Raw genomic sequence first — 25488 nt, forward strand, 5'->3', positions numbered from 1 at the left:
ATGTATGAGATTTCAATTATAAAAATTCCTTTTATATGAAAAATCACTATTAAAAATGTAGAAAGTATAAGCCATGAATAGCATAAAACCAAATGATATTAGAAAACTAGTTTGAAAATTTCTATTAGATATCAGAGGAAAAGGCTAAAGAGATGAGGGAAAGCATAAGAGACAGAGAATATAAGTGATAAAACATTTGTATAACAGGAAGATGAGAACAAAAAGAGAAGGAGCAAAAAAGATTCATTCATTCATTCATTCATTCATTCATTACTCTACATATATTTACTGAGCCCATTATGAACCAACCACTAATGAACATTTTATATACTCATTTAAAGTTTCTAGTTAAGCCAAAGAAAGACAAAGGCTGTATAATTTCACTTAGATGTGGAATCTATAAGAAAATAAAACTTATGGAAAAAGACATCAGACTTGTGGTTATCAGTGGTGGGGTGGGAAGTGGGGGCATTGGATAAAGGTGGTTAAAAGGTATAAACTTTCTGTTATAAAATAAGTAAGTATTAGGGATATAATGTATACTTGAAAGTTGTGAAGGTAGTAGATATTAAAAGTTCTTATCACAAGGAAAATAACATTTTTTTTCTCTCTTTTTTTTTCTTGTAACCCTATCTACCAGGAAATAAATGTTAACTAAAGTTATTGTGATAATCATTTTGGAATTATGTAAATCAAGTCATTATGCTATACACTTTAAACTTATACAGTGCTGTATATCAGTTCTATCTCAATAAAACCGAACGAAAATTTTTTTTAAAGATTCTAATTAAAGATTTTGTTTAACTATTTTCTGTAATCTACTACTTCTAAAATCAAAGAAATAATAGAAGAACATTTCTCTGACATGAAGGAAACTGCAAGCCAGCAGATTTAAGGGATAAAATGAATATAAGGGACTGTACATCTTTATGAAATCTCAAGTTTCAAGGATAAAGGAAAAACATTTCAGTATCTAAATAGGAAGAAAACAAGTTACACACAAAGAAAAAAGTGGACTTTTCCCAAACTTTATTATGTAACTAAATTCTACAATGAAGCAATGCCTATTGAATTTTTAGGAGCAATAATTACAAAGAATTCTGTACATAGTTACGATATTATTCATATACTAGAGGCCCAGTGCACGAAATTCGTGCATGGGGGGGTGGTCCCTCAGCCCAGCCTGCACCCTCTCTAATCTGGGACCCCTCTCACAATCCGGGACTGCTGTCTCCTAACTGCTCACCTGCCTGCCTGCCTGATCGCCCCTAACCACTCTGCCTGCCTGACCTGATGCCCCTAACTGCTCCTCTGTTGGCCTGATCGCCCCTAACTGCTCCCCTGCCTGCCTGGTTGCCCTTAACCGCCTCTGCCTGCCGGCCTGGTCACCCTTAACCGCCTCTGTCTGCTGGCCTGGTTGCCCCTAACTGCCCTACCCTGCTGGTCTGGTTGCCCCTAACCGCCCTCCCCTGCCAGCCTGGTTACCCCTAACTGCCCTCCCCTGTCAGCCTGGTCACCCCTAACCACCTCTGCCTTGGCCCCTGCCACTGTGGCTCTGTCCGGAAGGACGTCCGGAAGATGTCTGGTCTAATTAGCATATAACCCTTTTATTAGTATAGATGGGTTAAGAGAAAGACCTTCTAGACATGTAAGAACTCACATAATCGGCCTGACAGACAATGCCCCCAAAGGTCCATCAGTCAATTGATGAGTCAAAAGGAAGAAACCAAAAATGGAAGAAAGGGTACAAAAGGAACAACCATTAACTATTAAAGAATAGCTAATGCCTATTTACTACCATTGGTAAACAATTAAGCCAGTAAAGAATAGTTAATGTAAAAAAAAACACAAAAAAACAGTTAATGTCTAAATTTTTTGGAACATGATTATGAAACAAAATGCAAATGTCAGAGGTAATTCTTTAAGAGAAAAAAGTAAATCATAAAATATATAATTATTTGACAAAAACTTGAGATGAAGGAAAGGCAAAGAAGGAAATAAAAGTGTCCTAAATTTCTCAGTTAACTTCAATGCACTTATAGATGTTTAATTCTTGAAAATGGCAGATTTTTTTTCTGGCTTTAAATATTTTGTTTTATTCTATAGGCACATAATCTTGAAATTATTACAGAAGAGGGAATATTTTATATATTTTTTAAAAGTCTTTTCTGCTTATGCAGTTAAAAATCATGTAAGTTATTTTGTGAATAACTAGTGAGAGATTTTTCTTTGCACTATTCAAAATTCATTTATATTTTCAGAAATTATTTTGTAAGAAAAAAGGAAAAGAGAACTTTATTTTCATTTTCTTTCCTTTTGTATTCTCTTTACCTCTCTCCCTTCTCTGTTTCATTCTTTGAAAAGTTTCAAATTTAGAAGTTTTGTGTGTCAAGGTCAATCATTTTACCCTATCTGGACCTAAATTTTCTCATTTCTATAAAGGGGATTGCCCTATCTCAGTGGTCGGCAAACTGCAGCCCCTTGAGTGTGGCTCTTCCACAAAATACCATGTGCGGGTGCGCAATTACAGTGCGATTGAAACTTCATGGCCACACTCAAGGGGCCAAAGAGCCGCATGTGGCTCTCGAGCCACAGTTTGCCGACCACTGCCCTAGCTGGTTTGGCTCAGTAGATAGAGTGTTGGCTTGCAGACTAAAGGGTCCTAGTTTCGATTCTGGTCAAGGGCACATGCCCGGGTTGCAGGCTCAGTCTCCAGTGGGGGGCATGCAAGAAACAGCCAGTCAGTGATTTTCTCTCATCATTGATGTTTCTACCTCTCTCTCCCTCTGAAATCAACAAAAATATTAAAAATAAAATAAAAAACAAAAAGGGGGTAATAATACTGTCCTTGCATTTTCCAGAGGGTTGTTAGAAGGTTTTTCTCTTTTTTGCCTAACTTCAATTCTATTATTTTAAACTAGAGGCCTGGTACACAAAAATTTGTGCACTCGGGAGGGTCCCTCAGCCCGGCCTGTGCACTCTCGCAGTTTGGGACCCCTTGGGGGATGACCACCTGCTGGCTTAGGCCCGCTCCCCAGGGGATCAGGCCTAAGCTGGCAAACAGACATCCCTCTGGCAGCCCGGGAGCCCTCAGGGGATGTCCACTTGCCAGCGGGGAGCAGGTCTAAGCTGCAGTCGGACATCCTTAGCACTGATGAGGAGGCGGGAGAGGCTCCCACCACCATTGCTGTACTGGCAGCTGTCAGCCTGGCTTGTGGCTGAGCAGAGCTCCCCCTGTGGGAGCGCACTGACCACCAGGGGGCAGCTCCCGCATTGAGCGTCTGCCCCCTGGTGGTCAGTGTGTGTCATAGTGACCAGTCATTCCCAGTTGTTCTGCTGTTAGGGTCAATTTGCATATTACCCTTTTACTGTATAGGATAGAGGCCTGGCGCATGGGTGGGGGCCGGCTGGTTTGCCCTGAAGGGTGTCCCGGATCAGGGTGGGGGTCCCTGCTGGGGTGCCTGGCCAGCCTGGGTGAGGGGCTGATGGCTGTTTTCAGGCTGGCCAAGCCCCCCAGCAGGGACCCTCACCCCATGAGGGTGTGGCCATCCTGGGTGAGGGGCTGATGGCTGTTTGCAGGCTGGCCAAGCCCCCCAGCAGGGACCCTCACCTCATGAGGGTGTGGCCATCCTGGGTGAGGGGCTGATGGCTGTGTGCAGGCTGGCCATGGCCCCCAGCCACCCAAGCTCCCAGTGGAGTCTGGCTGGAAGCAGGTATCTGGGATTTATTTATCTTCTATAATTGAAATTTTGTTGCCTTGAGCAGAGGCCACAGCCGGCCAGGGCAGGCGGGAAGCTTGGCTTCCTCCATCTCCGGGACAACCAAGCCTCCTGCTTGCTCCAGATCCGTGGCTGCCGGCCGCCATCTTGGTTGGGTTAATTTGCATATAGTTGCTCTGATTGGCTGGTGGGCATGTCTTGGGGCATAGTGGAAGTGTGGTCAATTTGCATGTTTATCTTTTATTAGATTAGATGTGGGATTATTTTATTTTGACTCAATAATTGTTTTTTTCCTGGTTATAAATAGCTGTCTTTTTAAAATTCCAGCACAAATCTATTACACAGTGCCATGATTATCGATGAGACACCTTTGACTAGAAGGTGTTTAGCCCAGTCCTTGGCCCAGCAGTTTTTTGGATGTTTCATATCTAGAATGTCTTGGTGAGTAATTTCAAAGTTTACAATACTGAAAAGAAGAATTGAGAAACTTTGTTTTTATTTTCTTTTCTTGCAATGTAAACTCACCTTTGTGCTAACTGCAGTAGTTAAATTTAAAGACAGTATTCTGTATGTATATATATTTAAAGAAAAAGAATGAATGTAAATTTCATCCTAAATTTTTGGCCATGAATTCAATATAATTAGTTTTGCAATTTGAGATAAGAATAAGGCAAGAATTTTGATAGCAACAATTTCTTAAACTGAATGAATACAGTAGATAAAGGGACTTGAATGTACAGCGAACTATAGTTAGAATTCTAGTGTCAGTGCTCAGTGCAGTTGGTAATGTTCAAGATAATGCGTAAGGCAAAATAATGGTCTTCTACTATAGTGATAATGATGTAGGAATTTTCCTGCTGGTGCCTTTCTCTGTGCTAATTTATTTGAATGATGTAAGAGACACCACTTTTTATTTTCTTTTTGATTAATTTAAGATGCATTTGAAGAAACACAGGAAACTCCCTTAAGATTGTAATTTATAAGTGACCATTCTGTGCTATAAATATTATTTTCCCCCCCTTGTTGGAGAAGAGAGAGCAGAGGGTAAAGCCTCTTGACTTTCTTAAATTACATAGTTTCACTAAAGAATAGGGCCTGGAACATGGTAAACCAAATGTTTGAATGAACTAATGAATGAATGATATCAATTGCCTTTCCTCTTGAGAAACTAAAAAATCAAGTAATTAAATTCAGGTCTTGGAATCCCATCGATAATTATGCATGGGTTGCTAATAACTGAATGCGGCTGTTATTTTAGAGGCTGACTGTGTGGACAGAGTTGGGCGAGAGGGAAGCAGCACTGCCAGAGAACACACATAGGCACATTGTACTTGTACTAAGACTGTGCAGCAGTCCTGCAGTTAAAGGTGAAGCCAGATATGAAAAGGCACAAGGAATGGTCAAGTAGAACTCAGCTGGAAGTGGAAAAAAACAAATAATTTATTAATAACTTTCATTTTCTTTAAGAAGGCAGAGAAGTATACACTATACCTGTAATCTTCTGTTTTATCTGAAGAATTTCTATGATTAAAAGTTCATATTTTTACTTTTTGCTTAGGTCTGATGAATGGGTACTGAAGGGAATTTCAGGCTATATTTATGGACTTTGGATGAAAAAAACTTTTGGAGTTAATGAATACCGCCATTGGATTAAAGAGGTAAAAATACCTAGATCCATTATCCACTTAGAAGTCAGTAAGACATGTTTTCCCGATTTCAAAGTTGCATGTCCTTTGTTTTTTATTTTATTTTATTTTTATTGATTTTAGAGAAAAAGAAAGGGAGTTGGAGACCAATAAAGAAATATGGATGAGAGAAACATCCTGTACATCCCCTGCTGGGGATCGAGCCCACAACCTAGGCATGTGCTCTGACCAGGAATTGGCGACCTCCTGGTGCATGGGTCAGTGCTCAACTGTTGAGCCACACTGGCCAGGCACATTTCCATTTTTATTTTTATTTTTTAAAATATATTTTATTGATTTTTTACAGAGAGGAAGGGAGAGGGATAGAGAGTTAGAAACATCGATCAGCTGCCTCCTGCACACCCCCCACTGGGGATGTGCCCGAAACCAAGGTACATGACCCTGACTGGAATCGAACCTCAGACCCCTGAGTTCGCAGGCTTACGCTCTATCCAATGAGCCAAACCAGTTAGGGCCACATTTCTATTTTTAGAAAAATAATTGTAAAATACTTATTGTCATTCAAAAGTCTCTAATTTTCTTCCAGTAAACTGAGAATGACTATAATGGGAAAGACTAATGGTCTATTTTATCCCATTTCCATTATCAGTGTTGGCCTCTAAAGACTTTTTTTCCTAAGGAAGAGAATATTTAAGCTCCTTAAACATCAAGTTAGTTATCAGATATATTCCAAATTCTCATAGTAGTCATTTTTAATGTATCTCTCTGCTTCCTAAATTTGTTTAGACTTAGAGTCCAGGTTCTGGAGTCAGATTGCTTTGCAGTTGGCCTCATACATTTATAAGCTTTGTTACTTTGGTTAATCTTTCCAAGCCTCATCTGTATAAGGAGAGTAGTATTAGTATCTACCCCATGGATGGGGAATATGAGACATCATACATGTAATATGCATGGTGCCTTGTACGTAGTAAGTGCTTATTATATGCTGGCTAGCCCTTCAGTGCATTTATGCTCCTATCATTGTTAGTCTTTTTTCTATAATTTAAAGATTTGACCCAAAAGACAAAAATCAACTGTACTAGTATTTTGCCTAGCCCATTCATGTAAATATACATTTAAATCATATCATGCTTAGCTTATTTCTTCTAAGGTGGAAGAAGATTAGCCTTTAATATCCTTATTAAATAGAGCCTTCACTTCCCCCCTTTTCTCATTTTATCTATTTTCATCACCCCAACTAGAACTTAAGTAAGCCAAAAGGTAATTGTAAAAGATTTCAGACATTTAGAACTATAGAATAATTCCTGCATCTAGAACTGAAGAGTCCTTTCTTCATTTCAGAAACTAATGAAGGGGAAATGACATGCAGCACTTACCATGTTTTGGGCACTGTTATAAGCATTTTATAAATGTTAACCATCTTAATCTTCCTAACTATGTTATTATCCCCATTTTATAGATAAGGAAACTGAGGCACAGAAAGGTTAAGTTATTTGGCCAAAGTTACACAGCTAGTAAGTAGTAGAGCCAGGATTTAGACCTGGCTTTTAACCACTTCATTATGATTTTTACCACTTCTCTATTCTGCTTGTATATTATTTAACTAGTTATGAATTGCTAGCACAGTTATGTTGTCCTTTTTTCACTTAAGCTTTTATTTTTTTACTTTGATGTATGTCATATTGGAGAAGACAAGGAGTTTTAAAATGTTGATTCCTGACATTTTATCACCATTTGTTTTTACTTTCCTAAATTCTCCATCAAAGCCAAATACAGAGAAGGAAGACGTAAACTTGGAAAACCAGCTAGAAAGGTTGGGAAGAGCCATTAGGAAAGTTACCAGGATACTGGCCAGCTCTAAAGTCACAAAGTAGACAAGGCTTTTAGGTGCTGTCTTTTAGCCAGCGGTATAATTTGCTTTTTTTATAAGAACATAAATTACTTTTCCAATTCATTTAATTTATTTAAGAAATTTACATTCTAATTCTAGGAAATGAGAAATCACAGTTCAATTTTAAATTTGTATGTAAAAAAATTTTCACTGGCTCCGATTTTCATATTTTTTTTTAGGAGCTGGATAAAATCGTGGCGTATGAGCTGAAAACTGGTGGAGTTTTACTACATCCCATATTTGGTGGAGGAAAAGAGAAGGATAAGTATGTTTATTGTTCAGATATGATATTATAAAACTTCTTTTATGGGATCACTTTTTGAGGATCATTTGTATGGGTGTTTAGGCCCACACAGACCAAAGGGTTATATTAACAGGTAATAATATTGAGGCCACAAACCCTGGTAACCACATTACTATTTTCATTACTATTTTTATTGCATATGATGGCTACAAATGGATTTAAACATTTAAAACAGACTTAAAAATGTAATGCTTTTCTTTTTTTCCATGTTAATTTTCTACTGCTACTATAGCATACTGTTTTCTTTTTGTTTTAAAATATATTTTATTGATTTTTTACAGAGAGAAAGGGAGAGGGATAGAGAGCTAGAACCATTGATGAGAGAGAAACATCAATTCAGCTGCCTCCTGCACACTCCCCACTGAGGACGTGCCCACAACCAAGGTACATGCCCTTGACCGGAATCGAACCTGGGACCCCTCAGTCCGCAGGCCGACGCTCTATCCACGGAGCCAAACCAGTTAGGGCTATAGCATACTGTTTTCATAGAAGTTTTAAAATAATGGAAACACTAATAATTATTTGAATTGAATTGGATGGGAATTTTTAAATATTTTCACTATCCATAAAGTGAAATTTTACATTTTCTTTAATTATGAATGTAGGCAACAGACAATGCTGACTTTGCCTACAAGATATTTTCCTGTCACATTATAATTGTTAGCCGCTAATTTGAGATATTCTTTGCACTTATAACTCAAAATTACTAGAGTAGACCACTGCTAGATCTTATTATTTAATGCATTGATAAGCTCACTCACATATTGATATATCATAATTTTTTAATATTTTGATCATTTCACTATAATTGGTTTTCTTTATAATTCTGTAAATTTTATTTTGTGCATTTTGAACTCGTTTCTTATATGGGGTCCATAGAATTAACTGAACTGCCCAAGTGCCTGAAAACACAACAAAAGTTAAGAAACTTGAAATTGTATAACCAGGAGCCCTTTTTTGTTATGGTCACTGAGACAAGATTAAGTCAGTGGAAAAGCATAGAAATTTTGAAGTAAGACAAACTTGGATTTTCTTTTTTATCATTGTTGGTGATCTAAGAAAATTTTGCATATTATTCCAGAGAAAGTGTGTGTGTGTGTTTTAATGTGTAAAGTGACAGTGATGATTCATAATCTATCTTAACCAGGTTGGTTGTGAAATTATTTGAGATAAGTCTTCATACATAGTGCACATTCACTCATTAATTCTTTCACTTTCTTCTCTTGGCTGCCTGCCATATGGCTGTTTTCCATTGGTTTTGCCCATTTATTTAGTTCTTGTTGTATGTTTAATTTTAAAAATTTGTATATAAAAGCAGCACATGAATACATTCTCTTTTAAGAAATATAAAACAGGACAGTGTAAAAGTGTGTGGAGTAAAACATAAAGATCCTTTTTAGCCCCCCCCCCCCCCCTTCTTTTTATCACCCCTCACTCCTACAAAACATCTCCGTGGAGATATAACCACGATTATAAATTTGCTATATTGTCTTTCAAATATATTTGAAACCTTTATTTTTTTTCCTTTATTTATGTATGTATGACATTTACAAAATGGTATTCAATAATTCTACTAGACTGTACCTTTCTTTTAATTTACTCCTGATCTCTTAAATTTTTACTTAGTTAATCTGGTCTTACTGTCCTCTGGATTTTATATTTTTCTTTTGGAAGATTTTTCCCACCCGGCTGGCGTGGCTCAGTGGTTGAGCATCAACTTATGAACCAGGAGGTCACGGTTCAATTCCTGGTCAGGGCATTTACTGGTTTGTAGGCTTGATCCCGTGTGGGGTGTGCAGGAGGCAGCTGATCAATAATTTTCTGTCATCATTGATGTTTCTATCTCTCACTTCCTCTCTGTAATCAGTAAATATATATATATATATATGATTTTTTCCACCCCTAAATTATGGAAATAAATGTTTTCCTTTATTTTATTTTAGTACTTTTTAAAAAAAATTTTTAAGTATATATTTTATTGATTTTTTACAGAGAGGAAAGGAGAAGAGAGAGTTAGAAACATCGATGAAAGAGAAACATCGATCAGCTGCCTCCTGCACATCTCCTACTGGGGATGTGCCCGCAACCAAGGTACATGCCGTTGACCGGAATCAAACCTGGGACCCTTCAGTCTGCAGGCTGACGCTCTATCCACTGAGCCAAACCGGCTAGGCTTATTTTAGTACTTTTATAATTGTTTTTGTTTTAGATATGCAGTTCATCTTGAATTTTTAAAAATATTTTTTATTGATTTCAGAGAGGAAGGGAGAAGGAAAGAGAGACAGAAACATCAATGATGAGAGAGAATCATTGATCGGCTGCCTCCTGCATGGGATTGAGCCCATAACCCAGGCATGTGCCCAGACCAGGAATCAAACCCTTAGCTCATGGATCATAGGTGGACACTCAACTATGAGCCACACAGGCTGGGCTTAAAATTTTTTTGTGAGTTTATGTATCCTAGTCTTTGTTGCTCTCATACTAAGGTATTCCCAAGAAGTTTTATATTTATTGTCTTGATGTGGCCATGAAATGTACTGTTTACTAAATATTTAAAATTGTTATGTTAAGTAAATCTGTTTATTTGTTTAGTCCAGCATCCCATCTATACTTTTCAATAAAGCATCCACATACGCTGTCTTGGGAGTACTACACTATGTTCCAGTGTAAAGCTCACCTTGTAATGAGATTGATCGAAAATAGGATCAGTATGGAATTTATGCTACAAGTAAGTATTAAAGTTAAGAATTGACCAATTATAAAGAAAGATCTGTATGTGTATAATATGAATACTATTCTGTAAATAGGGTCAGGGTATCTGGGTTTATGAGGTGGAGTTCTATTAGTTGTTAGCTGTTAGCCCACTTAGACCTATGCTTTTTGTTTGTGTTTCCTCAGATATAGAATGGGTATCAATACTTGACACTTAGTGCAGGATTATTGTGAAGATAAAATTAGAATGTGAGGATGAAAGTAAAACCAATTTATACATATGGTTTTGTATAAGCCCCACTGCCTGAGGTTTCCCGGCCTGGTGCTGGGTGGGGGTGCGGCCTGGGGTCCCCCGTCAAGCCCTGCTGGGTGAGGGGCACAGCCTGAGGTCCCTCACCCTGGCCAGGTGCCATAAAGCCTCAGGTCCCTGCTGTCCGGTCGTGATATTACGGCGTCCAGGCTAATTTGCATATTCCTCTATTATATAGATAGATAGTAGTTGAGGAAGTAGAAACCAGATGTATTATAATGAGGGAAAAAAATGTATTTTTTCCTCATTAATAACATTCTTAGAGGTAAGTAAAAAATAACTTTTTAGTAATCTTTTTAAAAAAACTTTTAAAGTTTGCCCTAAAATTAAGTTTCTTTAATGCTTCTGTTCTTCAGCTTGCCTTTAGAGTAAAGAACACAGATATTAAATGAAAGGTGGTCTATCAAGAGCCATTTAGCTTTATGGAGTACTATAAAACCTATTGAGTGTTCTCAACTTCTTAAATAATGTTTAGTTTCTATGTAAAGCTCATAGCATAACAAATTATAGATATTATATATTATTATAAATCTTAAAAACAATATTCAGTATTGGCCAAGACATTAAAATTCAATTTTATTTAAAAGAAACATGGTTTTTATTCTGGCTGTTTAATTCTTTGCATAACTTCTATTGATAGTCTTTAATTAGAACAATTTATAGAGTAAGATGTGAAATTACTGTATTCTATAATTGACTGTAATAAAGTTCTGTTGCAAAGTGGTTTCGTAGATAATTGAAAGCAATGTATATTATGTTACTAAATGATACTTTTATCCTTACAGGTTTTCAATAAACTGCTAAGTTTGGCTAGTACTGCTTCATCTCAGAAGTTCCAGTCCCATATGTGGAGTCAAATGTTGGTTTCCACATTTGGGTTTTTGAAATCCATCTCGAATGTCTCTGGCAAAGACATTCAGCCTTTAATAAAGCAGTGGGTGTATCCTTTTAAATATCAGTTCAACAAGTGGTGGTGGGGGAAGGGGGAGAAGATTGTATGTGTGAGGGGAGGGAGGAAGAAGAGGGATTTGGGGGATGAAAGGAGAGATAAAAACTATATTTCTAAAGAATAGTAAAAATAACCAAGAACTATAAATCATACCCCTCTCTCTCTCATACACACATCTGTACTATTTGTAAAATTTGGTATATTTTGAAGTAGTTTTTAGTGTGAGAACAGCAACAGGCTTGATGGTAGGGGAGGTAAATAATTCAGACAGGCCTGTACAGTTACTTGTAAGATGCAATGTTCTGGTGACTTATGGATGTGGTTAGAAGTTGGCACAACTTGAGTAGTATCTTGGAACTTTTTAGTTTTTACATTTTCTCATTGATTATATTAGCAATCAGTAGAGTGGTTTTACTTCTTTCAAAACACAAATTTCTTAATGTTTCAGAAATTCTGTTTAAATCTGGGGAAACATTTTCCATAAGAATTCTGAATACTTTTCCACCTGCTTTACAACGAAGCATGCTCTCAAGCTTTGAATAGTGGTGATGCATTTGAAAATTATTATTACCACAGTGAATAATTTGTTTAGTACATACTCATTTTAGTATGCAAAAATTCCTTTACGATTCTTCAGAGACCAGAGTGGAGTGGTAAAATTTTATGGAAGTTTTGCATTTAATAGAAAACGAAATGTCTTGGAATTGGAAATAAAACAAGATTATACATCACCTGGAACTCAGAAATATGTGGTAAGCTTTTTTTCTAAAATGACCTTTTGTATTACTTTCTCCCCAGTTACAATATAGAAAGGGCTTTTGAGTGGGGATCTGATTCGAAGTTTCATAATGTGATTTTGTTTACAAAGATTGAAATTGAGCAAAAACCAAGTGTTGCTGAATGGAAGACAGATTACAAATGGAGATTTCAGGGGATACAAATTCTCCCCTCTGGCACTAATTGCTTTTCTTGGTCTTCAGATACACATCTTGGATAGTATTATTTTATATTTTGATACATATACCTACACATGTAAGAGTACATATTGGTATTTTTCTAGCACTATCTATGAACATTATGTTTCTTTAATTTAAAGGGACCACTTAAAGTGACAGTGCAGGAGTTAGATGGATCCTTCAATCATACATTGCAAATTGAAGAAAACAGCCTTAAACATGATATACCCTGCCATTCCAAAAGCAGAAGGTAGGCATTGAATCATATTTATAAGTTGAAGTTTATAATTAAATTGTAAGTTTCACAGATTAAAATGCCAAAATAAAAATCCTAATGTGTACCTATTTTTTAGGTAGAGAACGTGTTATCTAGTATCTCTCCCGCCGCGCCCCCCCCCTCCCCACCATTTTACTTCAAGTTAGTATTACCAAACATTCTTTATTTGCTTTTTGTTTTTGACAACATTTTTTTTACCTTAGAATTAAATAATTAATTTTCCAATTTAGGTTTGAGAATCCTTATTTTTGTAGGGACAGGAGAAGGTGGAATAGAAGTTTGAGTTTTTGGAGCAAGGAAAAATTCAAGATAAATTGCTTAGTTTTATTCTTATTAGTTTCATTGGATTAATATCTACAGGAAATATCTGGGAATGATCATTGGGTATAAGGGAAGGAGCTGAATACATATGTCATGAAAGCCCCTACATCATCTACACTATGTGGCTTTCTCCCCTGTCCCTGTATCACCATGCCCTTATAGAACAATCTTACTGTCTCAAAAGCACAATACCAGTTTACTTAGAGATGTCCAACAGTTCATGTTTTATTTAATGTATTTTTCTTTATCACTTTTTAAAAACTCAGCCAGTAGCATGTACTCTGAACAGTGAAAGATGAGCATACTTTTGTGCTTTGCTGTAGTAATGTGTAGTAATATCAAAATTCCAGGAACAGAAGTCTATACTCATGTCTACATTTAGGTCATCTCAGACATGAGCGTGTAGTTGATTTTGACAGCTTTCAGGGAACTTGATTCAAGAATTTCCCCCAATCATTTCCTTGAATTTGTAATTATTCTTTCTCTGAAAATTCTTTCTTAGTTCAAAGGGAAATTTCCCCCTTTTTAAAAAAATATGTTGTTGTTTTTTTATTTCAGAGAGGAAGAGAGAGAGAGAGAGAGAGATATCAATGATGAGAGGAAAACATTGATCTGCTGCCTCTTGCATGCCAGAGGATCGAGCCCACAACCTGGGCATGTACCCTGACTGGGAATTGAATTGTGACCTCCTGGTTCATAGGTCAATGCTCAATCATTGAGCCACACCGGCCGGGCCCTCTTTCTTTTAATGCTCTCTACCTTTGACATCAATCAGTTGCCTCCCATACACATCTCCACTGGAGATTGAACCCACAACCTGGGCATGTGCCCTAAAGGGGAATCAACTGACCTTGCGGTGCATGGGATGGCACTCAACCAACTAAACCACACCAGCCAGTGCTGTATTTTCTTTTCTTTCTTTTTTTTAAAAAAAAATTTAAAGGATTTCTTTATTGATAGCTTTCTTATCTTTTCTACATAAAACTGTAGCTACCAGTTCTTGGGAATATGTTTAAAGTTGACATTTAATTATATTTCTTCTTTTCATTAAACTTTGATCACAGTGACATCTCAATTTCATTTACTTCATTCCTTCAGCTTCAAAATCAGTTTTGTTGTGATTAAATTCCATTACGTTTACTATTCCTTCTTCCTTAGGCTATCTTTCAATGTTGCATGAAATCCTTAACTTGATTTTCAGCTGCTCTTTATCTCTTCTCAGAACTGGAAATGTCACAGTTTCAAACTTAATTTTTCTTAAATGTAGGAATAAGAAGAAGAAAATTCCACTGATGAATGGAGAGGAAGTTGATATGGATCTTTCTGCAATGGAGTAAGTTAGTTACTTAAGTTTAAGGATATATTTTCTGCATTCTCATTTGTCTTGTTATATACATCTTAAAGTATATAAATGTTCTGAAACTAGTGCTTTGAAAACTTTTGAAAGGCAAAGGAACCTTATGCTAAAACAAATCTTAGGTAAAATCATCTCAGCCATAAAAAAAGATGAAATACTGCCATTTGTGTCAATATGGAAGGATCTTGAGAGTATCATGCTAAGTGAAATAAATCAGGTGAAAAAGGACAAGAATCATATGATTTCACTCATGAGATATAAAACAAAAAGTAGCACGTGAACAAACAAAACAAACTCATAGACACAATCAATATGGTCATTACTAGAGGGGAAGAGGATGAAGAGGGTAAAGGGGGTCAACTATATGGCGGCAGAAGGAGATTAGACTTTAGGTAGTGAAACTTATGTTATTAACCAACTAGAGGCCCGATGCACAAAAATTTGTGCACTCGGGGGTGGGGGGTCCCTCAGCCTGGCCTGTGCCCTCTCGCAGTCTGGGACCCCTCGGGGGATGACCACCTGCTGGTTTAGGCCTGCTCCCCGGGGGATTGGGCCTAAGATGGCAATCAGACATCCCTCTGGCAGCCCGGCAGCCCTCGGGGGATGTCCCCTTGCCAGCGGGGAGCAGGCCTAAGCTGCAGTCGGACATCCTTAGCGCTACTGAGGAGGTAGGAGAGGCTCCCACCACCACCGCTGTACTGGCAGCCGTCAGCCTGGCTTGTGGCTGAGCAGAGCTCCCCCATGTGGGAGCGCACTGACCACCAGAGGGCAGCTCCTGCATTGAGCGTCTGCTGCCTGGTGGTCAGTGTTTGTCATAGTGACCAGTCATTCCCAGTCTTTCTGCTGTTAGGCTCAGTTTGCATATTACCCTTTTACTATATAGGATAGAGGCCTGGTGCACAGGTGGGGGCCAGCTGGTTTGCCCTGAAGGGTGTCCCGGATCAGGGTGGGGGTCCCGCTGGGGTGCCTGGCCAGCCTGGGTGAGTGGCTGATGGCTGTTTACAGGCTGGCCACACCCACTTTAGGGTGGGGGTCCCCACTGTGGTGCCTGGCCAGTCAGGGTGAGGGGCTGAGGGCCGTTTTCAGGCTGGCCAGTGACTGAAGCTCCCAGCCTCTCCTTTTTTTCTTCTTCTTTTTTTATTCTGGGATTTATTTACCTTCTATAATTGAGATATTGTTGCCGTTACTGGCGCTCCCAGCTCTGAGGCCGCGGCTGGCTGAAAGCAGGTATCTGGGGTTTGTTTAGCTTCTATAATTGAAACATTGTTGCTTTCGGGCTCAGAGCCGGGCCGCAGCAGGCCGGGAACCTTGGCTTCCTCCATCACTGGAGCAAGTAAGCCTCATGTTCGCTTCAGCTGCATGGCTGCCGGCTGCCATCTTTGTTGGCAGTTAATTTGCATATCGCCCTGATTAGCCAATGGGAAGCATAGCGGAGGTATGGTTAATTACCCTTTTTGTGTTTTATTAGATAGGATGTTATCCCAATAAATTTAATTTTAAAAATAAAATTAAAAAAATAATGAAAGAGGGAAAAGTAAATCTAGTCTGGGGAAATACAGGGTGGTAGTGAGGTGGACACAGTCTTGGTTTACGCAGCTTCCTTGCTCTCCTGCTGGCCTTGAGACCAGTGCTTCTCAAGCTATAACATGCATGTCAACACTTCTGGGGATCTTCTTGAAATGCAGTTTCTGACTGAGCGCTGTGCTAGTGGGTTCTAAGTGTTTTCATTCTTAATGAACTCTCAGGTGGTATTGATTCTATGTCTTTGGACAAGGCTTCAGGGTACTTTAAGGATCTCTGTGCTTGCAAAACACAATTTAAATATCATTATTTTAAAATTTTAAACTTTTTGTCCATCCATATTGTGCCTGTATATTTTTTTATAAAACATCTGCAGTTATTTACTAACTTGGTTGCCAAATATCACTGCTGTTTATAGACTGTTTTTATATATTTTCCGTATTACATGCCTTGGCTATAGTAAGCAATCAGTGGTATTGGATGAATTTCCAAACTATGATTTTATAACTTACTGTTTGAAAAAGGTGATTATGAGTCTAGCATTTTAAAAAAAATACTAAAAGTCAGTTAAACAAATAACTTAGTAAAATAATTCATTTCTTAGTCACAGATTGATTTCTAGTAAGGGGTGGCCCTTAAAGCCATAGTCAATTATTTGGCGACAGGAAGTGAAATGAAAAAACTTGTTCTTATTCACCTTTTTACATTATGTAATCACAAATCAAAGTCCCAAATTAATAATTTCAGATGGAATTTCTTTGTGACAGCTAATTGTCTTACTATCCTTGGAGATCTTTTCAACATGATTGATATAGATAGACATTGTGTTGAAGTTAAACATAATGGGAAAGCTGTCAATGTGATTTTTAAAAAATGGATACATTAAACTCCAGGCAGACTTGAATACTGCATGTAGAAGAGAATCTGATTAATAATCTGATTCATAAAATTTCTATTTTATGAATATGTAAAATTAAAAAATAAATAAAAAGGAAAGTTGTGTTTTCTTTCAGTGCTGATTCCCCTTTGCTGTGGATAAGGATAGACCCCGATATGTCAGTCCTGAGGAAAGTAGAATTTGAGCAAGCGGATTTCATGTGGCAGTACCAGCTCCGCTACGAGAGGGATGTGGTTGCACAGCAAGAGTCCATCTTGGCCTTGGAAAAGTTCCCCACACCAGCATCGCGGCTTGCCCTCACTGACATTCTAGAACAAGAGCAGTGTTTCTACCGAGTAAGAATGTCAGCTTGCTTCTGCCTTGCAAAGGTGAGATTACATACAGTAGAAAGAAAACAAGATTGAATGCTGCATATTAAAAAAAATAGAACTCTGCCCTGGCCAGTGTGGATCAGTGGTTAGTGTGTACATAAAAATTTGGGGGGTAAGTTTGTATATTTTCTTAGAAATGATAATGGAAGGCTAAAATGTATTAAATTTCTAAGAATTGAAGTTATTAAAAACTAATCCAATTGCATTGCTAACTTTTGGAAAGCTGTTTTATTTATTTAAAAATATGTTTGCTGTGGTGATGGAAATTACTTTGTTTTCTAATTATTTGCAGATTGCAAATTCAATGGTGAGCACATGGACAGGACCACCAGCCATGAAGTCACTCTTTACTAGAATGTTTTGTTGTAAAACTTGTCCAAACATTGTGAAAACAAACAACTTTATGAGCTTTCAAAGTTATTTTCTACAAAAGGTACAGTTTACTTTCCAAATTTCCTATGATTGTTTTATGCCACTATCTGTATATCTCAGTTTAACTTGGAGACTATTCAAATAATAGATGTGTTTACTTTATTCTAAAAGGTTTTGCCTTTGTTCTTTTTGTTTCTAAAATTTTTTCCAAAATTTTAATTAAGTGATTGCTCACTGATTTTATGAGCGGTGGAAAGTAACTCACAATCCACATTAATACTAAAATAAATAGAAATGGTTAGTTTGATTTTGGGGCTGGTTACATTGAGGATGGAGGAATGGGTAAGCCCTAGGATGTGGACAGTATATCTGAGTAAGAGACAAGCAGCACACCACACTAGCGTCAGTCTCAGCCCTGTTATTCGCTGACAGTTTGCCTATGGACAAGTTACTTAACCCTCTAAGTCTCAGTCTACTCAATTGTAAAATTTATCTTTTTTAGAATTAATTAAGATCAAGCATGTAAAATGTTTTAGATTATATTTATCACACGGTAAGTCTTTTATAAATGATAATTTAGAAAGTGGGGATGTGATGGAGTCACTGTTTTGGGAGGGAATGTGAGGATGGCAGGGTGGTCAACATTTGGGCAATTTGGAAATCATTTGTAAAATTTTTTGAGTAATTTAATAATGAAGGCAGAGATTAGATGAACTAGATTGGACTAGAAGGAAAAGTGAAGTTAAAATAGAAAAATCTTTCTTGGTTTGGGGGTGAAGAGTATGAGAATGGAGACATGTTGAGGATAAAGCAGGCCTGAGTAAAGGACATTATGGGTTTGGTTTATTTTGGATAGAGGGATGAAATATTCAGTGGGAGCCAGTAAATATTAGAGAGATGGAGAGAATTCTGAAGGTGTTAAGGTGTGGGACACAGTTGGGAGGTTAATTTAAGAAAAGGTAAGAAGCTCCCTCTTTTCTGAGGCAGGTGGAAAGCAGATTAAAAGTAAGTGAAATGAACCAGGCCGGTGTGGTTCAGTGGTTGATTGCCAACCATGAATGAAGGAGTCACGGTTCGATTCCCTGTCTGGCTCAATCCCTAGTAGGGGATGTGCAGGAGGTAGCCGATCAATGATTCTCATCATTGATGTTTCTATCTCTCTCTCCCTCCCTCTGCCTGTTTCTGAAATCAATAAAAATATATCTTTAAAAAATTTTTTTAAAAAGTTAGTGAAATGATAGCTGTTGAAGGAGATGTTAAGCATTATATATAATAGAGGGAAAAGTAAAAGGATTACTTGGAAACATTGAGAGACCTGCTAAGAGTGGAAGTCATAATATATTATTTACAGTGAATTTCATCAGTAAAACAGATTCAGGACAGTTTGGGGAAAGCCTATAATGGTGTGATCAGAGAAGTCGGTGGCATCCAGTTATTTTATTTTATTATTGATTTATTTTTACTGTGTGAGTCAGGCTTCCATCTTCTTAGGAAAGTTGCCTGCGAAAATTTGGGAAGGAGAATGTTAGGCTGGATTTCAGATAATTTACCTTTTTTCCTTAAGCTGAGATGGGGTGGTATTGGAGAATCAATGTCTTCTCAGACTGATGATTGAACTGTATGCCTAAGTCACTATTTCATTTAATCCTGAAAATAGTTGTGTGGTTTTTTAGTAACCAACTCGCTAAAATAACCCATCTTAGTTTAAATGGGTAGTAGAGTATTTGTTGAACAACGGTTTAAAAACCGTTGAACAACGGTTTATCTAATGTTAAAACCCATACCTTTTCGACTGTAAAACCCAGAGCTGAATATATCATTTACATGACGTATATTTCCTCTGACAAATGAAGACAAAGGCATATGGGGTAAAGAGTGCATCCAGTTACTCAGCTCCCTTGGTTTCCTGCTCAGCTCTTTTGTTAGAATGTTTGGCACATGTTCTTAGTGGGAAGGGCTGGGAGTTACGGGGGGTTAGGCTCCATCCAGAAACCTGTGTTTGCACTAAAATAGCCCTTTTTTAACAGCACTGAATTCAATGAATTATAGTAATGAATTGAGTTATAATACTTAAAAATATTATTTTTTGTAGACTATGCCAGTTGCAATGGCTCTATTGAGAGATGTTCACAACCTTTGTCCCAAAGAAGTCTTAACATTTATTTTAGACTTAATCAAGTACAATGACAACAGAAAAAATAAGGTAAGAAATCTTAATGATTATTATAAAACTATCCAGTGATATTTTGTTTTTAAAGAAATATTTAGACTGTGAAATCATTGTTGACTCCCTGGTACTTGAAATTTCTAGCATTAGAAGCATGTAAACATGATTTATTATAATAACCAGTGGATGAAAACCAAGATTAGTTGGTTTTTAAATGTTCCTCATAACTGTTGTAATGTGGAGATAGTAGTGCCTCAAATTTTGAAGAGCCATTTAAAACTTGTTTTGGTAAAGTCTGACAGCCCAATTTTATTTTTGCTCCTTTTTTATTTTACTAGAAAACAGTTCCCTTTTGGGATAATTTGTTCATTGATGAATTTGATTTTTTAAAATCCAACATGTGTGTTTATTCATTTATTTAGCAAAAAGCTATTGGATGCCATGGTTCAAGTTATTTCACCTTACTTGTTACCAGATAATCTAGCTTGTCCAATTAGGATTCTAGTATCTGTGAGAATTGGATGTGGTATGAGGGATAAATTTATTTATTTTTATTATTTTTTTAAAATATATTTTATTGAGTTTTTACAGAGAGGAAGGGAGAGGGATAGAGAGTTAGAAACATCGATGAGAGAGAAACACCGATCAGCTGGGTCTGAGGGATAAATTTAAAGTCTTTTGGTTTTTGTACTTTACCTATACCCCCCTCCTCATTTTTAATTTGTGGGTTCATTCTGTGATCTAAACACTTAAGTCAGAAATAGTGGTTAAATAAATGGGCTTTGTGGGCAAAGTAGTTCCCAGAGGTAACAATGAAACTATAAAAATATTTGAAGAAAACAATCTGTAAATGGTTTGAAAACAAAACTTTTCCCATAGTGTACACTTGGTTCTGTTTGTTTGTTGTTGTGTGCCATATTCTTTTTTCTGCTCAGTATCTGAATATAGGACTCTTTAGGGACTTTATTGTCATGTGTATCCATGTGAGGGTCTGCCTCCACAATGTAAGTCAAAAGGGGGTAGGTATTCCTCTTCCGTCCCTGGCAGTTTGTGGTAGAATTAACTCACTTGCTCCATGTTCAGATTCCCAGGCTAGAGTATCTGATTTCCTGAGTTTAAATCAAGTCACACCCAGATTGCCTTTCAATCAATTGTTTCTCTGGGAATTGACTGCGATATGGGTTTAGGAATTAGCTTTTTTTATGGTTTCCTCTTCCATTTTCTCTGTTTTTGCTAGAAACTCCTATTATTCCTGTGCTATGTCTTCTACACCAACCCTCCAATTTCCTTATGCTTTCCTTCCTATTTTTTTCTCACTTTACTTCTGCTCAAAAACTTGTTTTTTAAAAAAACTTAATATTTCAGTTTAATTTTGATCCTGATTCTCTGCATATTTCTTTCTTTTTAAAATGTTTTACTATTGGGAGGCATCTCTTTGGTTATTTCTCAGACAATATTAATGATAGTTTTGGATTTTTTTCCACCTGCATGTTTTTTCCCCTTGAATACTCTATTTCCTTCAAGTTGCGTTTTCCCCTTTGTTTGTTCTGGTCTTTTTTATGTTGATACTTTTCTGAAATATCTGGTGATCTTTGGTTATATGTTTATATGTGAGAGGAAAGCACTAAGTAGCTGATTTGAAGCTCTGTATTACCAGCAGGATTTATGGACTTTGGTCTTCCTTTTAGAGAAATCTGGCTAGGTTACTATAAGAGTGCCTTTCATATAGTAAGTATTTATTGAGTTAACTACTATATTACTAGTTAATGAATCTCACTTTTTTTTCCTATGTGTGACTCTATGCAAAACACAGAGTTGAGTACTTACCAATTTATGTTTTTAGATAAATTATGGTCTTAGGTTGTAAATATTTTATTTTATTAATTTTTTAATAGAAGCAAGAATTTTATCTTTATATAATAATTTTTTGGCTTAGTTTTCAGATAACTATTATCGTGCAGAAATGATTGATGCCCTTGCCAACTCTGTTACACCTGCAGTCAGTGTGAATAATGAAGTTCGAACTTTAGATAATTTAAATCCAGATGTGCGACTCATTCTTGAAGAAATCACCAGGTTTTTGAATATGGAAAAACTTCTTCCAAGTTATAGACACACCATCACTGTGAGGTATGATGATTCTTTACATTTTCTTTATTCTTTAAAGTTATTTGTTTTATAATTACAAGCAAATTTATTTCCATTATAGAAAACTGGGAAATACAGTAAAGATAAAGGAGAAGATTAAAATCCTATGGTTCTAGCCAAGACCGGTTTGGCTCAGTGGATAGAGCGTCGGCCTGGGAACCGAGGGGTCCCGGGTTCGATTCCGGTCGGGGGCATGTACCTGGGTTGCGGGCACATCTCCAGCGGGGAGTGTGCAGGAGGCAGCTGATCGATGTTTCTCTCTCATCGATGTTTCTAGCTCTCTATCTCTCTCCCTTCCTCTCTGTAAAAAATCAATAAAATATTAAAAAAATAAATAAATAAAATAAAATAAAATAAAATAAAATCCTATGGTTCTATCATCCACAGATAAATTATTACTATACTGTTTTGGAGAGTAGCCTTCTAATTTTTTTCCTCTTGTAACAATATAAATGTTTAATTACTGGACATGTATATATAATTTTTGCATTCTGCTTATATCATAAATACTTTCTCATGTCGTCAGGAATTCTTCAAAAGCATTATTTTTTATGTCTGCAAAATATTTTATCTCATTGGATATAATATAAGCATTTTTCTATTAGACTCTTTTAAGATGACTTTTTGCTTTTTTCAACTTTTTTGTATATAATTATCAAAAAGTTCTATTTCCTTAGGAGTTTGCTACAAAAAGTTGATTCACTGTTTCAAACATTGTGAACAATTTAACCTTTCACATTTATTATTTATTAAACTATATAACTACTAAAACTTTTGGTGAAAATAATAGGTATATTAATACCTGAAGTTGGTTTTACAAATAAGTTTTAAAATTTATTTTCCTTTCATAGGATTTAGATGTTTAAAATTGTTATGATTGTTACAAAAACTTAATGTTATGGAATTAAAAGGTAGATTCAAATCAGGTCAATTTTTTTAGTTCACTGTTACAGATAAATTTCTAATGCCTAGCAAACAAATTTGATTCAGACTACTTTAACAAAAGAATTTCACTATAAATACTATTTTCCTAGTTGTTTGAGAGCCATACGAGTGCTTCAGAAGAATGGTCATGTTCCGAGCGATCCAACTCTTTTTAAATCCTACGCAGAGTATGGCCACTTTGTGGACATTAGGATAGCAGCTCTGGAAGCAGTTGTTGATTATACTAAAGGTAATGCTTTAGAAATATTTGTTCATATCATTTTAGAAAGAAATGTTCACTATTTAAAGTCAGTTGTAGATATTGCGGTTTTCTTATTATGTAAAATACAATTTTAACTTTAAATTCTTAATTCACTGATTTTGTGGTCAATGTAGAATTCTTATAAGAATTAGTAAGTGAGGGAAAAGAATAAAATTATAAGTAGATATCTTTGGTCTTTCCAAGAAGTCAGTATACCATTCTTATAGTTTTAATTATGTTATTTTAAGAAATAGGAGATTTTTGTAAATTTTTAACTATATAAGAAGGATTCAAGAAGACATCATGCTCCTATCTCAGATTTGTATCTGAAAGTAGAGCAAGAGACATCATCAGGAGCTTCAGTACAGGGATTAAGCAAGGCTTTATAAAGTTGGGGGGAAATAAGGCCAAAAATAATTAAGAGAAAACTACAAGTCAAAACATAGAAATACAGAGGAGAAATATAAAGAAATGAAATGTAAGTCATGAAGAAAGGAGCAGGTGGCAGAAAAGAAGTAATCAAGAAGTAATTGAATACTGTGATAGGGTGTCAGTGAAATTGGACTAAGCTATTGAGAGGTGTCTAAATGTGATCCATGAATTGAAGATCATTTGAAAATGGAAACTATTACACCGAAACCGGTTTGGCTCAGTGGATAGAGCGTCGGCCTGCAGACTGAAAGGTCCCAGGTTCGATTCCGGTCAAGGGCATGTACCTGGATTGCGGGCACATCCCCAGTAGGAGATGTGCAGGAGGCAGCTGGTCGATGTTTCTCTCTCATCGATGTTTCTAACTCTCTATCTCTCTCCCTTCCTCTCTGTAAAAAATCAATAAAATATATTTTTTAAAAAAAGAAAATGGAAACTATTAGAAATAAAATTATTAAAATAAAGCTTTTCAAGTCATAATAGCAAAACTTGTTGAAAAGGTGAATGGGAATAGCTAATGAGTCATTTTATTGGTTAATATAGTTACTGCACTTTTTTTTGTAATCGCTTTTTATGTTATGTTGAAAAATTAAGGCTGCTCTTTAGTCTTAGATGAAAGAAACCAGTTGGGCAAAAACAGTTCACTATTTATAAAAAATAATATAGTTGAGATACCATTGAGTATCAGACTTCTCTATAATTTGATTTACGCTTCTAGAAACACAATTTTATTTAAGTACATTTTGTCCATTTAGAGTTTAGGGCTCACTAAATTATAATTTAGGGCTAATTTAGGGCTCAATAAATTATAATTTGCTTTATGTTGTATTTGCCATTGATTTGAGCTATAGTGAAAAATATACACTTAGTCCTGTTTTATGTTTTGGCTGCATAGAGCACAATACTTATAAAATTTACGAAGTGGTCTATTACATGGGGAAAAAATGTAAAGAGGTTGTCTGCAGCTTTCAACTCTGATTTAAATCCAGCCAAGGAAGAGTCCTAATACTAAGTGTGAACTCCTTGCCTGTCACTTGTTTAATTGGTTATAGTTGCAACAAATATATTTCTTTATTTTTATTTTCAGTGGACAGGAGTTATGAAGAACTGCAGTGGCTCCTTAATATGATTCAGAATGACCCTGTACCCTATGTAAGGTTAGTTTTTGTGCTATAATTATTTTTTAAAGTCCTAAAGTATATTGGTATATTCCATTTGTTCTTTTCTATCTCATATAAAATCTTAATTTTTCTTAAGTAGGCAGGATTATTTGTGTTTTTGTATTTCCTTCTAATCTTCTTTTCTGCTTTCTTTTGCAAAGTAGGATGTTTACGGTTTAATCAAATAGGATTATTTTTTATCATTTTTGTCTTTCTTTGCACATATTAAACACTTAATTTTTATTCATTTTAACATGATTTCATAAAATAAATTTTGGCAGCTGGAAAGTCACTTAGGTTGTAGCCATTCCAACTGGAAACAAGAACATAGAGCTAGATATTAATTGTGTGGCTCAACTTTACACACCAGTTGGCAGGTAGTTATTTTCTTCTAAAAAGTCAAACAAACTCTGCCTTCTAACCTCACTGAAATGTATCTGGGCATGAGGAATTCACATAAGACATTTCAGCTCTTTGGTTAAGTCACCTTATATTTAAGTGTTTTAAATGATGCTTATTACATAAATCTTTATACAAAGTTTTGCTGTTAATATTTTATAGTTCCTCATTTGTGATCTAAATTGTATTTTAAATAATTTGTCTTGTGATTGTTATATAATAAGGATAAAGGTTACATGGACAAAAATCTTATAATCATTCATTCTAAAATACATATTTATATAAAAGATGATATGCAAAAGACCTGCCTATATCTCTTATCTGGCAGAGCTCATGCATTTGAAAGTTTATATCCTACTGATAGCAAGTAGGAACAGAAAGTATAAATACAGAAT

At 36.2% G+C, this 25488-nt stretch overlaps 1 protein-coding gene across 6 annotated transcripts in view; it reads left to right on the plus strand.

Annotated features, from left to right (window-relative positions):
• The window catches only part of TAF2 (TATA-box binding protein associated factor 2), a 73681-nt gene that overhangs the window by 27005 nt on the left and 21188 nt on the right, over positions 1–25488 (plus strand). For all 6 annotated transcript variants that reach the window (XM_070391882.1, XM_070391883.1, XM_070391884.1 and 3 more), the window contains 14 exons: positions 4047–4160; positions 5278–5377; positions 7436–7521; positions 10153–10288; positions 11368–11522; positions 12169–12283; positions 12628–12737; positions 14353–14418; positions 16977–17229; positions 17525–17665; positions 19697–19807; positions 21708–21901; positions 22954–23093; positions 24622–24691. In XM_070391882.1, the coding sequence (XP_070247983.1) occupies positions 4047–4160; positions 5278–5377; positions 7436–7521; positions 10153–10288; positions 11368–11522; positions 12169–12283; positions 12628–12737; positions 14353–14418; positions 16977–17229; positions 17525–17665; positions 19697–19807; positions 21708–21901; positions 22954–23093; positions 24622–24691 (1791 nt within the window). The remainder of the gene's footprint in view (positions 1–4046; positions 4161–5277; positions 5378–7435; positions 7522–10152; positions 10289–11367; positions 11523–12168; positions 12284–12627; positions 12738–14352; positions 14419–16976; positions 17230–17524; positions 17666–19696; positions 19808–21707; positions 21902–22953; positions 23094–24621; positions 24692–25488) is intronic.

This window comes from Myotis yumanensis, unplaced genomic scaffold (assembly GCF_028538775.1).
Source record: "Myotis yumanensis isolate MYYU_CA2020_CCGP unplaced genomic scaffold, mMyoYum1.0.hap1 SCAF_15, whole genome shotgun sequence".
Classification (NCBI taxonomy): Eukaryota; Metazoa; Chordata; class Mammalia; order Chiroptera; family Vespertilionidae; genus Myotis; species Myotis yumanensis.